This window comes from Diplotaxodon limnothrissa, linkage group LG14, assembly GCF_057381915.1.
Source record: "Diplotaxodon limnothrissa isolate DT_005_m linkage group LG14, D_limnothrissa_male_GT1.1, whole genome shotgun sequence".
NCBI lineage: Eukaryota > Metazoa > Chordata > Actinopteri > Cichliformes > Cichlidae > Diplotaxodon > Diplotaxodon limnothrissa.
The window spans coordinates 303,905-318,761 of NC_140609.1; the positions used below are offsets into that span (position 1 = coordinate 303,905).

Here is a 14,857-nt window from a genome sequence, read left to right on the forward strand (position 1 = left end):
AAAGGGAATTTATTTACAACATCGCGTTAGATATACATATAAACAGTGATCAAGCGGAGCGTTGCAGGGCTGGGGGGTTACACGCACACACTCCTCTTTGTACAGTCTGTCACACAAGCACACACAAATGTTCAGAGTTAGGCAATGTAAAGGGTAGCAGAGATGAATTTAAAGTTAAGCTGATGATGCTGAGATTTATTCACTGAAATCCACCAACTGCATGTCTAATATAAAGACAGCATAAACAGGTTACATAAAGTTTAACCTGTTTATCCTGCACTAAACTGCAGAGCTGCACAGTTACTGCCTCAGTTTGGTTTGCAGAATGTTTAACGGTATAAAAAAAACAATGTCACACATACTGAACTTAGAACTTAGTGAACTTTGCTCTCTTTCCTTTCTCTCCATGTAAAATACAGTAGCTGAACCTTTCGCTAGCAGATACACAGTGCGACAAACTCCATAGCAACAGTTTGTGTGTTTGTTGAGCTGGTAGAAATATTGCTCACAAAAAATATTGTTCACTTTATATTCACCCTTCTTCTGTAGGACTAGTGACCTCAACATCAAAAAAACACCATCCCACTGTAACCTGTGACTATGGCAAACAGTCTTGCCTCCTTTATCTCTCTTTATGTGACACCTCTTGGCGATTAATGTTCTTACAGTATTGTCTTTCATGCATTATTGTTTACATTCAAATCAGTTTGATGTTTGAATACCCAGAGTGACAAATAAGTAAGTCTCCTCAAATGCCTTTAAACCAAATGTAATGAGCCTATTTTGAAAATGTACGGAGTAGAAAGTACAGATGTCTGTTTAAAAATGTAGGTACTAAAGTAAAAAGTAAAGTACAGATATCTCAAAATTGTACTTAAGTACAGTAACAAAGTATTTGTTCTTTCTTACTTCCCACCTCTGCTAATAATAAGGAAGCAGGACTGATTTTAAAAGTATTGTCTCAGCACAGAATTACATGTCAAACCTGTATATGTGACTCACAGGTGCTTGCAGGTGGTTAGAGTCTTTCCCAGCTACCACTGGACAAGACAGAAGGTATGCTGTGGACCCCGTCTGCCACAGGACTGGACGCTGGTTTAGCTCACTGTGTTGAGCAAGCATGTGGGCGCAGCACCCCCAGGCTTGAGTTCGACCCACGGCCCTTTGCCATGTCTTCTCTTCTGTCTTCCTCTGCTTTCCTGTCAGTTCTTCACTGTCCCTATCAATAAAGTAAAAAAAAATTTCACAGGGCTGACACAGAGAGACAGAGAACCATTCACACTAACATTCATGCCTACAGGCATTTAGGCTCACCAATCAACCTAACCCTACTAAGTTCCTGTCTTTGGATTGTGGGAGTAACCTGGAGAAAGTGGTGGGTGGCCAATGGGAGCCTCTTTACTGTGAGGCAAAGTTGTGAGGTTAGGGTTAACCATTATTCCACCGTGCTGGCCTAAACGTCAGTCCATAAATTAGAAAAATGTACTGAGTTAAACAGGCAAGCCATCAGGGCACGTCTCCTCTCCCTTATCGTAGTCCGGGTCTTCTCTCCCAGATCTCTCCATAGTTGCACTGCTTCAATCTTTGGGCTGAAGGTAAATTATGCCAGTAAAAACTGTGATTACCACCTGATCTATTTTCCTCTTTTCTGATGTGTTATTCTCAATCATATACTCAACTTGATTATTTCCCACCATTGGCCCTTTTTACAGGCACACATCTTGCTATAGTAAATAGAAAGTAATTAGAAAGTATTTTAACTTGTATGTATATAACTTGTATTTATTTACTTGTACTTTTTCACTGATAACAACCACAGTCTAGTGAATGTAAAATTGTGATCAACATAAAAAATTTGGAGTAATGTATTTGAGCTGCCTGAGCCAGTGATATCATTAAGTACATTATTGTTCCAATTGTAGAAAATTTGCAATGTGTTCTACAGTAGCAATAGAATAGAATAGTTGGTTATTGTCATTGTACGAAGGAATTTCAGGTGCTCCACACCAGCTGTGTGGCTATAAAATATAAATAGTAAGATAGCAGGAATAATATTAAACAGGATATATACATAAAAAATATAAACATAAGAATAGGAATATATACAAAATAAGAGAAGTATAAACAAAAGAAGACAAAGGCGCACATTAGAAGAACAGGTTAGAAAGTCCTTGGAATAAGTGCAAAAGGACTTGGTCTGAGTGTAGAGACCGTGTGTGAGTGGCCTCAGTGATGATGGTTATATTTCTTCAGCTTGCTGTAAATTGTTGTATAGCTTTAATTTGGACCGTGATGCATAATTGTATTAATTTTTCTATCATGTCCCGAAGACACAAAGCCACTCCACCAACTGTTCCATATAAGTTTTGAGTGGGTCACTTAGCCTTGAGTGCTCAGTAAATTCATCATCAGCCACCCTTTATCTAATGCCATTCTATTCTGGTAAGTCATCTCAAATCAAATCAAATCAAATCACTTTTTATTGTCACATCACATGTGCAGGCACACTGGCACAGCACATGCGAGTGAAATTCTTGTGTGCGAGCCCCACAAGCAACAGAGATGTGCAAACACAACAACACAAACGAGCAAAATACAAGAATGGCCAACCTGAAACTAATAAATATATGTACAATATATAATAGTGTATGCATTTCTGGATGCGTATACTAAATATTTTCCTGTGTGTGTGTGTGTGTGTGTATACACATTTTTACAAATTAAATAGTAAAAAAATAAAATAAAATAATAATAATAATAATAATAAAATATATAAAATATACAGAGTTGAATATGTGCAAAACAAGTGGCATTTATATACAGTGTGGAGTGCATAATGTTGAAGTTCCAGTAGTGAAGCTGAGGTGTCTATGAAGTGTTCAGCAGTCTGATGGCCTGATGGAAGAAGCTGTCTCTCAGTCTGCTGGTACGGGACCGGATGCTGCAGAACCTCCTTCCTGATGGAAGCAGTCTGAACAGTTTATGGCTGGGGTGACTGGAGTCCTTGATGATCCTCCCCGCTTTCCTCAGGCACCGCTTCCTGTAGATGTCTTGGAGGGAGGGAAGCTCACCTCCAATTATCCGTTCAGAGCACCGCACTACTCGCTGGAGAGCTTTGCAGTTGTAGGCGGTGCTGTTGCCATACCAGGTGGTGATGCATCCAGTGAGGATGCTCTCAATGGCACAGTGATAGAAGGTCCTGAGGATGCGGGGGCTCATGCCGAATCTTTTCAGTCTCCTGAGAAAGAAGAGGCGCTGCTGGGCCTTCTTCACTGTTTTGTTTGTGTGTACTGACCACGTAAGATCCTCAGCCAGGTGTACGCCAAGGAACCGGAAGCTGCTCACTCTCTCCACAGCAGCGCCGTTGATGGTGATGGGGGTGTGTACTTCTCTGCACCTCCGGAAGTCCACTATCAACTCCTTTGTCTTTGCGACGTTGAGGGTGAGATGGTTGTCTTGACACCAGTGGGTCAGGGCGCTGACCTCCTCCCTGTAAGCCGTCTCATCACCGTTGGTGATAAGACCCACCACTGTAGTGTCGTCCGCAAACTTCACAATGATGTTGGAGCTGTTAGTGGCTGTGCAGTCGTAGGTGTAGAGTGAGTACAGGAGAGGGCTCAGTACACACCCCTGTGGAGCACCAGTGTTCAGTGTGATGGGGGATGAGGTGATGCTGCCCAGTCTGACCACCTGGCGTCTGTCAGACAGGAAGCTAAGGATCCAGCTGCAGAGGGAGCTGCTCAGTCCTAGATCCTGCAGTTTCCTGTCCAGCTTCGAGGGAACGATGGTATTGAATGTTGAGCTGTAATCTACAAACAGCATCCTCACATACGTGTCGCTCTTCTCCAGGTGTGACAGGGCAGTGTGTAGTGTCAGGGCTATGGCATCATCAGTGGACCTGTTGTGGCGGTATGCAAACTGTAGAGGGTCCAGTGAGTCGGGTAGTGCAGAGCAGATGAAGTCCCTGACCAGCTTCTCGAAGCATTTGCTTACGATGGGGGTCAGGGCTACAGGTCGCCAGTCGTTCAATGAGGAGATGGTGGAGGATTTGGGTACAGGGACGACGGTGGCCATTTTGAAGCAGGCTGGGACTACAGACAGAGAGAGGGAAAGGTTGAAGATGTGCGTGAACACTCCAGCCAGCTGAGCCGCGCATGACCTGAGGACGCGGCCGGGAATCCCGTCCGGACCAGTAGCTTTGCGTGCGTTCACCTTCCTGAAGCACTTCCGCACATCCTCCTCAGACACAGTGTGCGCACTGACGTCATCCGCGGTGCGCACACTGTCCGGTCTCATGGTGTTCGCTGTGTCGAATCTAGTGTAGAATACGTTTAGATCCTCACACAGAGAGGCCGTGGTCTGCGGTGTGCTGGTTTTCCCTCTAAAGTCTGTGATCGTGTTTAGTCCCTGCCACATACTCCGAGGGTTGTCAAACTGTTGCTCCACCCTGTCCCTGTACTCACGTTTGGCTGCTTTGATCGTCTTCCGGAGTTGGTAATGTGCGTGTTTGTAGTCCGATGTGTTCGCGGAGGCAAAGGCGGTGCTCCGTGCCGCCAGTGCCGCGCGAACATCTCCGTTAATCCAGGGTTTTTGATTTGGGAAGGATTTGACTGTTCTGGATGGGACGACATCTTCCACGCATTTCCTGATAAATCCACAGACTGAGTCTGTGTATTCATCAATGTCTCTGGCGGCCACGTGAAACATTTCCCAGTCCGCGTGATCAAAACAGTCCCGCAGCGCAGACTCCGATTGGTCCGTCCAACAGTGCACCGCCCTCCGGGTTGGAGCTTCCTGTTTCAGCTTCTGCCTGTAGGCGGGCAGGAGCAGGATGGAGCAGTGATCTGATTGGCCGAATGGGGCGCGGGGGAGGGCTTTGTACGCATCCCGGAAAGAGGTGTAACAGTGGTCGAGTAGCCGGTCTCCACGTGTGTTGAAAAGGATGTGTTGATGGAGTTTTGGTGAGACTTTCTTCAGGTTTCCCTTATTAAAGTCTCCGGCTGTGATAAACGCTGCCTCTGGGTGTGCGGTTTCCTCGCTGCTGATCGCGCTGTACAGTTCCCTGAGTGCACGGTCAGTGTCGGCTTGTGGGGGAATGTAAACAGCCGTAATAATCACTGCTGTAAATTCCCTCGGCAGCCAGAATGGCCGGCACTTAATCATCAGGTACTCCAGGTCCGGTGAGCAGAAGGATTTGACCGGGTGCACGTTCGCATAATCACACCAGCTGTTGTTGATCATGAAACACACACCACCGCCTCTGCTTTTCCCAGTAAGATCCTGTGACCTGTCCGCGCGGTGCACAGAGAACCCCGGCAGTTGTATTGCGGAGTCCGGTACTTTGTCCGATAGCCAGGTTTCTGTGAGGCAGATCACGCAGCAGTCCCGCATCTCTCGCTGGAATGAGATCCGTGCCCGAAGCTCGCACAGCTTGTTCTCCAGAGACTGCATATTAGCCAGTAATAAACTGGGTAACGGTGGTCTGTACGTGCGCCGTCTCAGTCGAACCAGAACGCCAGATCTTCTCCCTCTGCGTCGGCGTTTGCGGCCTCCAGGGCCAGAGAACAAAGGCGTCTCAGGTGAGATGAATGGGGGGTCTGCAAACGGAGCGTCCGTGTTGCAAAACTTGAACTCCGGAAAGTTATAAGAAAGACCGTCTTTTATGTCCAGTAAGGTTTGTCGGTCGTACACAAGGAGACAAGTGCTGCTCGTGAAAAAATAAAGGAAAAGTAAAATTAAACACAGAAGAAAGCCGTTGCTTGGGGGAGCTCGCGACGAGGCTGCCATACTCGGCGCCATCTTGATATATGCATGTAGTTGCATGTAGTTGTTCAGAGAGCCCCTTCACTAGATCCCGAGGGTGATTCAGCAATCTCTATTGATTATAACAAAGAAAATTAATCTAATCTACAATTTTTTTCTTTTAAATTGTCAGCCACCAAAAAATGACTGACTGATGAGAAGTGGGCTACTGGAACAAGAAGGCATCAGTGGGCAAGAGACAAAAATTGGGCGCTGTTGGAGTGCGCTACACAAGTAGTAACCCCAGCAGAAGGGGTTACATGAATATGATGAGTGACCTATGGAATCTTCGATATCCAACATCCACACTGACGGCAAAACAACTAGTAGCAAAGATGAACAGGAACATGACTCAATACATAAGCGGGGCACAGAAAGGCATTGGCAAGATCACCAGAGACACAAAACACCAGCTCCTGGTAGACAAAGCAGTCCCCTGAGACTGCAAGACTAGGGTGACCAACAAGAAGGCCTGTGACTCAATGCCCCACACCGCATAGGCCTGAACCCCCTCAGTGAGATCATTGACAAGACTGGCTACAGATACTGACTACTGAATGGAGCAATTGTCAGCCACCCCCTGTACATGGATGGCATCAAGCTGTATGCCAGAAGTGAATGAGACATCGATTCACTGATCCAAAACACCAGGATATACAGCAATGACATGGAGCTATATCTATGAAGCGCCTTGAGGCGACTTTTGTTGTGATTTGGCGCTATATAAATGAAATTGAATTGAATTGAATTGAATAGAAATGTAGTCGGATAATAACAAACAGAGAGAAGGTAGTCAGAACTGAGGGGATCAAACTACCAGAAGGCAACATTGCATCCTGTGGGACTTCCAGATACAGACGGACAAAATGGTGGTGGCTAACCAACCGGACATAGTGGTGGTAGACAAACAGAAGAAGACGGCCGTAGTGATCGATGTAGCGGTTCCAAATGACAGCAACATCAGGAAGAAGGAACACGAGAAGCTGGAGAAATACCAAGGGCTCAGAGCAAAGCTCAAGAACATGTGGAGGGTGAAGTTAACAGTGGTCCCAGTGGTAATCGGAGCACTTGGTGCAGTGACACCCAAGCTGGGCGAGTGGCTCCAGCAGATCCAACATTGGAGATCTCTGTCCACAAGAGCAATCCTAGGAACAGCTAAGATACTACACAGGACTTAAGCTCCCAGGCCTCTGTTAGAGGACCTGAACTTGGAGGACAGACCGCCTGCAGGGGAGAGCAGGGAATTATATAATATACAAGCAGAGTCATTTGTGCTGGGCCCTTTAATTACTGAATGAATGTTTGATACCTGTGCTTCTATTCATTACACACATTTTAACAATAACTTAATCGCCATAATTCCAAGTGTAAAAAATGAATATTGTATATTATTTATGTTTTTATTTAATTATTATATAAACAATGCACAAATATCTTATTTGAATGATTGCTGTCATATAGATGAGAGAAAGTGAGGATAAAACACAGAATGAGCTCCACTGACTCATCTGAGCAGAGAGAGGCAGGCCAATACTGTGCTGTAAACTTATAGTGTAGTTTTCAGCTCTGACGCGGTCTGCTTTCTAGTTTTCTTTCCTCGTGTTCAACAGTTAAAACCGTTACATAATTCACCACCACAAAGAATATAAATTGATTTATTGTGAATAAGATGACCAAAACAGAATTAGAATTTTACACAAAAGCATTGAATGTTTACGTGTTTCACAAAGCCCTGCTTTGCCCATTACTGATAGAATAGAATAGAATAGAATAGAATAAACCTTTATTATCCCACGAATGAGAAATGTGGGTGTTACACAGCTCTTGTAGCAAGTGGAATATAAAATGTAGAAGGAAGAAACAAGGTGGTCCTATTTACATAAGCAACTGAAATTCATATATGCATATAACAATGTACAGAAATATGTATAAAAATAGTACAGAGTTGTGCACATAAGTGTGTGTGGGGGGTGGAGTGAATGATTCTGGTGAAATGTACAGTGAACAAACAAGCTGAGTGAGTGAGTGATGAGTGAGATAACCATGTGTTACAGAGTCTGACAGCTGCTGGTAAGAATGGCCTGCGGTAGCGCTCCTTCCTACACTGCCTACATGCCTAATCAGATATTTACAGAGAAATACTCGGTAATGAATCCTTCAGGACGTTGTGTGGGTCTATATACACTGTTTTTGTTGTCACGTACATTTTGCACATACAACACTTCGGATGGTCATCATCCCTCATGCCCTTTTTCCTTTCTGCGCAGTCCCCTGCCCCGTGTCCACGTCTGCCGCAGTTGTAGCAGCTTCCAGCCCTGTCCTTGGTTTGACCAGGCCTGCCTCTACGCCCGGTAGAAATGAAATAGTTGTCTTGGCAAAGTGGTCTGTATTGCGGGATGTGGGATGGTGGCTATATCGACAGCAGACAACTTACTGCTAGGAGTAGAGATTGTTGTGGAAGAAATAGATGCAATGGGGAAATAGGTGTTGTCACGGTCCTGGGTCATGTGACCCAGTGTTTTGAGTTTCCCTGTATTTAGATATTCATTGTTTATGTTTAAGTTCCTTTAGTCATCTTAAGCTCCGTTGTTCAGTTATAGTTCTTTGTTTATAAGATCCCTTTATTTCATCACCACCGTGGTTAAGTCTCCTCTAACCTGTCACGTGTCATGTCTGCGTGTCCTGTGTTGTCAAGCTCATGTCATGCCTGTATTCCATTGTTCCTATTTTACTTTGAAAGTTATGTTTCTATGTTCATCGTGCTTGGTGTTACTTTTCCCTATGGTGTCATGATGTCATTCCAGTCAGCTGGTCTCAGAGTTCTTACTAATCAGGTTCAGGTTCATGTTCCTGTTCAGTTCCATGTCCATGTCTTTTGTTGCAGTTTTCATATTTATTTAGTAGGGGTGCAACAAAACAGATCCACTGAGCACTCAACACAGACAGCATCGTCAGAAGAAAAGTTGATAAAATAAATTTAAAAATTTTGTATTGTTCGATACATATGCGTACCGAACCGAAAGCACTGTATCAAACGGTTCAATACCGATACATGCGCTCGACTACTCCGCCTAGGCTGCACTGTCGAGTGCAGATCCACTGAGCGCAGCACAAGCTAGCAAGACAGAAGCTAAGCTCGTTGCAACATGGCAACTTCCTCAACGCTACCCCAAACTGAACCTCCCCCACCCTCATTCAGATCTGGCGTTTGGAACTATTTTGGTTTTCATGTGACGTATGACCCTGATGGTAAGCGCGTCATGAACAAAAGTAAAACAGTATGTCGGATGTGCCACGCAATGCTCAATTGGTGGGAACTACTGCGTCAGCGCAGTTAGCTTGTTAACGTGTTGACGCCGTCCAGCCTCACGCACTGGGCGATCCGCGGTAGCTCGTTAACGGAGATTTGCCGTGTTATGGCGTTAATGTCATTTTATGAGATTAGTGCTGACAGCACTAGTGGGAACACAACGAATATGACTGCACATTTACTCCGACAGCATCCTCGTGCAAAGACAAGTGGAAGCAGACAAAAACAACAAGCAGGCATGCTACAAACTTTACCCGAGTGATTTAGACAGCCGTTAGCACAGGATTCTCCTTATGGGGACCTGATATGTTTAATATGCTGCTGAGAATATAGCCCAGAAGAAGCGTATAGTAGAGCTTTTATTTTGAAAGAGCCATTTCTCTGTAATAAACTCTCTTTTCCAAAGATGAGGGATTTCTCCATCAGATAGATTTATTTTTTATGACTTTGTTGTTTCAGCAACATTAAATTTAAAAACTGTACTTTTGAGTTAACATATATATTTATAATTTTAATAAATGACAAATTAAAAAGGCATGAACATTTTTTTGTATCGAAAAAATATCAATCCAACCAACCAAAGTATCAAACTGAACCGTGATTTTTGTGTATCGTTGCACCCCTAGTATTTAGTTATCTCCCAGTTTAGGTGTCAAGTTAGGTTTTGCCCAGTTCGCTCTTGGTTTGTTTTTGTGTTCACATTTTGTCAAGCCAAATAAACGGCTCGCCTTTTGTTTAATCTTAGTTCCATCTCCTACCGTGTCTGCATTCGGATCTCAGTATTCACTTAAACGTATGCGCTGTCATGGTCGGCTCCATGACAGGTGTTTGTTCCTCTGTTTTTAAGAGGGTTGCTGATGGCGGTTCTCTGCAACAGTATGGGGCAAGATGTAGACTTAGGCCTGGGGGGGCTTGAGTAATCATCTTGCAGCCTCACATAGATTTTTCTCTCTATTTTAGCTTGCTCATGTTTTTCAGCTTTTTCTAATTACATGTGCTCATCCATATTTATCTAACTTGCTCTCACTTTTGCTGCTTTATCCTTTATTTTCCCCACTGTTTACATTTCCAATCATCTGTCTCCTCAAACCTGAACTGTGTTTGCCTTAAGGGAAGAAGCACAACTTCCCCCCATTTTTTTTGTAATTTTATTTTTGTTTTAGTTTATTTTAGTTTTATTTAATTGTCTACTTTTTGAGTCACCACACTATTTCAGCTTCTGTTTATGTATTTTATTTTATGTATTTATTTAATTTTTATTTGTTTTAGGATAGAGTTAAGAATGTCCTAAAGCCACCAAGAGAAACATGTTTTTAACCTGGTTACATTTCAACTGACTTTTTTTACTGAGTGAATGAACAAAATAATAAAAGAGGAAAAATAGAATAGAATAAAATAGAATGCCTGCTTATTGTGCGTGCTCCACACCAACTGTGCAGCTATAAAATATAAATAGTAAGATAGCAGGAATAAATATCAAACAGGAGATATATATATATAAATATAAACAAAATAGATATATACAGACAGGAGGAATATAAACAAAACAAGACAAGGGCACACATTAGAAGAACAGGTTAGAAAGTCCTTGGAAGCAGTGCAAAAGGACTTGGTCTGAGTCTGTGTGTGAGTGGCCTCAGTGATGATGGTTACTCAGACCATGGGTCAGATAGGTGAGCAAGGTGGGTGAGGGGGGTAGTATTTGTTAACAGTGTGAATGGAGCAGCAGCTGTTAGTGGGTCTGCAAGTGTGGGACCTGATTGACCTGAGGCTGATCATTTATCAGTCATTTGTTCATTATGTGCTCACAATAAAAAATCTATGTAGAGACAGTGGCACTCGAGTATAGACTATATTTGTTCTTTTTCAACTGAGCCACAGTATGTAGACTCATACCACTTCATATTCATTTTTGTGACTTTTGATTGAGAAACATTTTAAAAAACAAGCAAAAAAAAAACCAAACAAAAAAACATTGGTGGTAGACATCTTGTAGTTCCCCATATATTGTTCCCATTTCTTACATAAGCTAGAACAACAGAAATATTGGTTGCATAATTCTAGAAGACAAAGAAGATACGTCACGTACAACTGTAAAAGAAAAAAGTAATTAAAGAGCTCAGAAGGGTTAAATATGAAATGTTTTCATATTGTTTGACCTTGGATGAATTTGTGATTGTATGTAGAACAAAAACATTAATCTAGATATCAAAATAACATTTTTTTTAAGTGAATACAATGAAGAATTAAAGATAAATGTAAAAGAAATGTGAGTAAAAAGCCATGACAAGTAAGCCATTCATATGGCTTGCCTGACACACCCACCTGAGCTACCGAACCAAAAAGCTCCGCCTCAGTCTTTATATCTTGAGGCTAACTTCAGGCTATAAAAAGAAGGATCAAACTGTAACAAGCGCACACTCTTTAAGTTTGCTTGGTGATCTCCTTTACAAGTAAAGTTAGCTTAATGCTTTAATTATTGAGAACACAGCATTGTTTCATTCGAAAGCATTGTTGAGCTTTTCTCTAACTTGCGACCTGTAAATCTCGAGCAGAACCATGGCAGGAGACCGGTCAGATCATCGGGTGCTGCAGTATGAACAAAGTCTTGTAAGTTTTCACTTGTCACCATATGAACTTTGTGCACTTTTCCCACAGTGCATCCACTTATGAGTGAAACGTGAGTAAAGTGTGATCAAAGCTGGACTAGAGATGTAATGAGTGAATTGTGATGCGTAACTTGTGAAAAATAAGTATATGCATGTACTTTTTGTCTGTGTGATTCTGACAACTTTTCTGGGTGATTGTATGTTTGAGAAAATATAAGTTTTAAATGATGCCCCACCTCTGGCTTTCGAGTAAAACGTCTGTGGAGCCATTTTGTCCATTTTTTCAGATTAACTGGTCTTTGATTAACTAGTGAGAGTGAAATGGATCAAAGGCATAACATCCAAAATGGCACAGGAGCCAGAAGAAACAAGAGTCCTTCTACATTAGAGAGTATGCATATATCCATACCTTAAAATGGACATTAATATCTTTAGGGCTAGGTTCTATCTTCTGAACCAAAAGCCCAACTTTGTTTAAGCAGCATATATTTTTCTTATGAAATCAGTTTTAGCCCTGCAAATATTCCTTTATTCATTTTTACTTTAATAGATTATCTAAATAATTTGATTGAAATAGGTAATGTTTCTAAAAAGTTGTCTAGAACTGGGTACGCCATGGAAATACAGTACTTGCCATTCTTGCAAAATACACATGAACCTGTTGACATCAACTATGCAGCAATTTCATTTCCAGCAAGTGTCTCACAGCCTACGTTGTTGGTGCGGTGACATTAAAAATTATTTTTAGCAAACCAAAGCAAAAAAGTGGTTCTCAAAAATGTAAAGAGACAAGAGAGCAGGATGAAGATACCACCAGGTGTACGGATCTGAGCAGTGTTGCAAGGCCCAAAGTTACAAAGTTCTGATTGGCAAGCAGTAGCAAACTTTGTGTTTTTGTAAAGGACTAAAACGTTGCACCGTTCATGTTGAAAATATGCACTCGTATTTTATTACATGCATGCGATATGTCGACAAGTTGGTAAATTGGAAATGACTGTTGAATGAGGAATTCTAGAAATCAGTTTGTTAGCAAGACTCAACCTGTTTTAGGCGTGTGGTAGCCTATTTGAAGAAGACTGTGTGAGTTTAAGAGCATAAGAGTAACTAAAGGTGTCCGTTCACGCAACCTCTGACTGAGGTGCTGATAAAAAGCATGAATGATGACAACTGCTATATCTTATTTATGCTCTTACAGTGTGAATGTAAGTGAGACAGAGAATGAGAGAGAGAATGTAAGATGGTGTGATTGCTCCTGTACAATGTGGCAGAGAGGGGCCCCAAAAAATATCTGCCCGGGCCCCAGAGACAGTTATGTCACAGAGTTTTTACTGTGGACTTGCTTTTCAGGAGCTGAAAAACAGAAGAAAAAAACATTGTGAACATATTTTCTTTAAAGAAATTTCAAGTTATATAGCTGAGACTGCAGCTACAGCACCAATGCCCGCTCATAATTTCACCAAAGCTAATTAAATCTTTGCAAAATGTTTTTGATGACACTAACACTGTTCACACACACTGTTATGTAATTTGAAGATTGTCATACAATTTATATTATCTGCACTCAAAGGGGCTGGATGCTGGTCCATTAGTGCTGCTGTGTACTCACTGGGCACCAGTGTTGGGTAAGTTACTTTAAAGTAGTAACTTAGTTACATTACTAGTTACTTCTATCAAAAGTAACTCAGTTACTTCAAGTTACTCGTTACTTTCAGAGTAACTAGTTACTAGGGAAAGTAACTTTGGTTTTACTCAGAATTCTCTTGTTAATGTGTTGCTTCCGTAACTGGATACTAGAGCAGGGCGATATGACCAAAAATATTTATCACGATATACATTTGAAAATTTGCGATAACGATATAATTGACACTAGACAAAATACTTTACAACTCCACAACTTTATTAGTGAAAAAAACCCATCAATGTATTTTCACTTAAACAAGCAGCTGTTTTTTATGTGCATAAAAGTTATATAAAAATGTAACAGTGCTAATTCCCTGCTGACAGTTTAACCAAAAGGCATTTCCAGTGGAAACTGGCCGACATATCCTCAGCATAACCATGTATAATATCCACAGAACTTAAAAAGAGGTTATACACACACAATACGGTAATATTATGTTGAAGCACAGTACGTATCACTCCGCGAGGCTCCGCCTACAATAGCCGTAATGCTCCGACAATCTATCAAGCGGTGCGGCTTCGTAGCTTAGCAAAGTCGTACTGAAACATCTGACAGATTTTCGAGCGCCGTGCACATAAAATCGTTTCGAGGTCAGTAAACACAACCAGAGTTCATACATAAGGCACACGGGATTATAAGGGGCTCTGTCGACTTTCAGAGAAATCAAAGGATTGATTTTAAGTGCCCCGTATTTTCCAAACAACACAGTAATAACGACGGCCCGCTAGCATGCGCTACCAAAAATAGTGCTTTGTTGTGTATCTGACGGACGAAAGCTAAACCAGTTCCACACCAGTGAAGTTGCAGCATTTTTACGAACCAGTTCTGGTTCATCCGTTTCATTCATCGATCCACTTTCGCTCTTCTCATTCTGCGTCGCCGCCATGTGCGTATGTAAACAAAGGCACTGCGCATGCGCATTTTACCCATATTCTATCGCGATATGTCATTTTCCTATTGTTGCCCAAAATTATACCGGTATTACCGTAAACGGTATGATATAGCCCAGCCCTACTGGATACCCAGCCAGACTGCCAGGCTTCTAGCTTGCCTACTTGCCACAAGTGCACTGTGCCACCTACCAATAGAAAGAAAAAAAATAATGTGCACACTTCCACGAGAGAAATCCCACGCCTGGACCGTCGTTGACCGCTGCCATGATTCTATCCTAGCTTTTTACATCCAACACAAAAACTGCAGTCGTGGTGCTTTCGATGGTACTCAGAACTCGGAAATTCTGCCTTCTGAATAGGAAGATGTAGGTAACACCAGACTGCAGATGAGCTGCATACAGGGCTGGACTGGGACAGAAAATCGTCCCAGGCGTTTTGACTAGAGACCGGCCCACCATTATAGGAAAAATCATAAAGCCTGTGACAGTGATGTACACTGTTCTGATGGTATATATGCATCAATCTATCAATTGTTTGTTCTAAGATTCAGATAATTATTTTT

The 14,857-nt window shown here is 42.2% G+C and overlaps 1 protein-coding gene across 1 annotated transcript in view; it reads left to right on the plus strand.

Annotated features, from left to right (window-relative positions):
- The first annotated feature begins 11,671 nt into the window (after positions 1-11,671).
- Positions 11,672-14,857, plus strand: part of LOC146618165 (chloride channel protein 2-like) — a 57,636-nt gene continuing 54,450 nt past the window's right edge. Inside the window, exon 1 of the mRNA XM_085371702.1 lies at positions 11,672-11,722. Within this exon, the coding sequence (XP_085227828.1) occupies positions 11,672-11,722 (51 nt within the window). The remainder of the gene's footprint in view (positions 11,723-14,857) is intronic.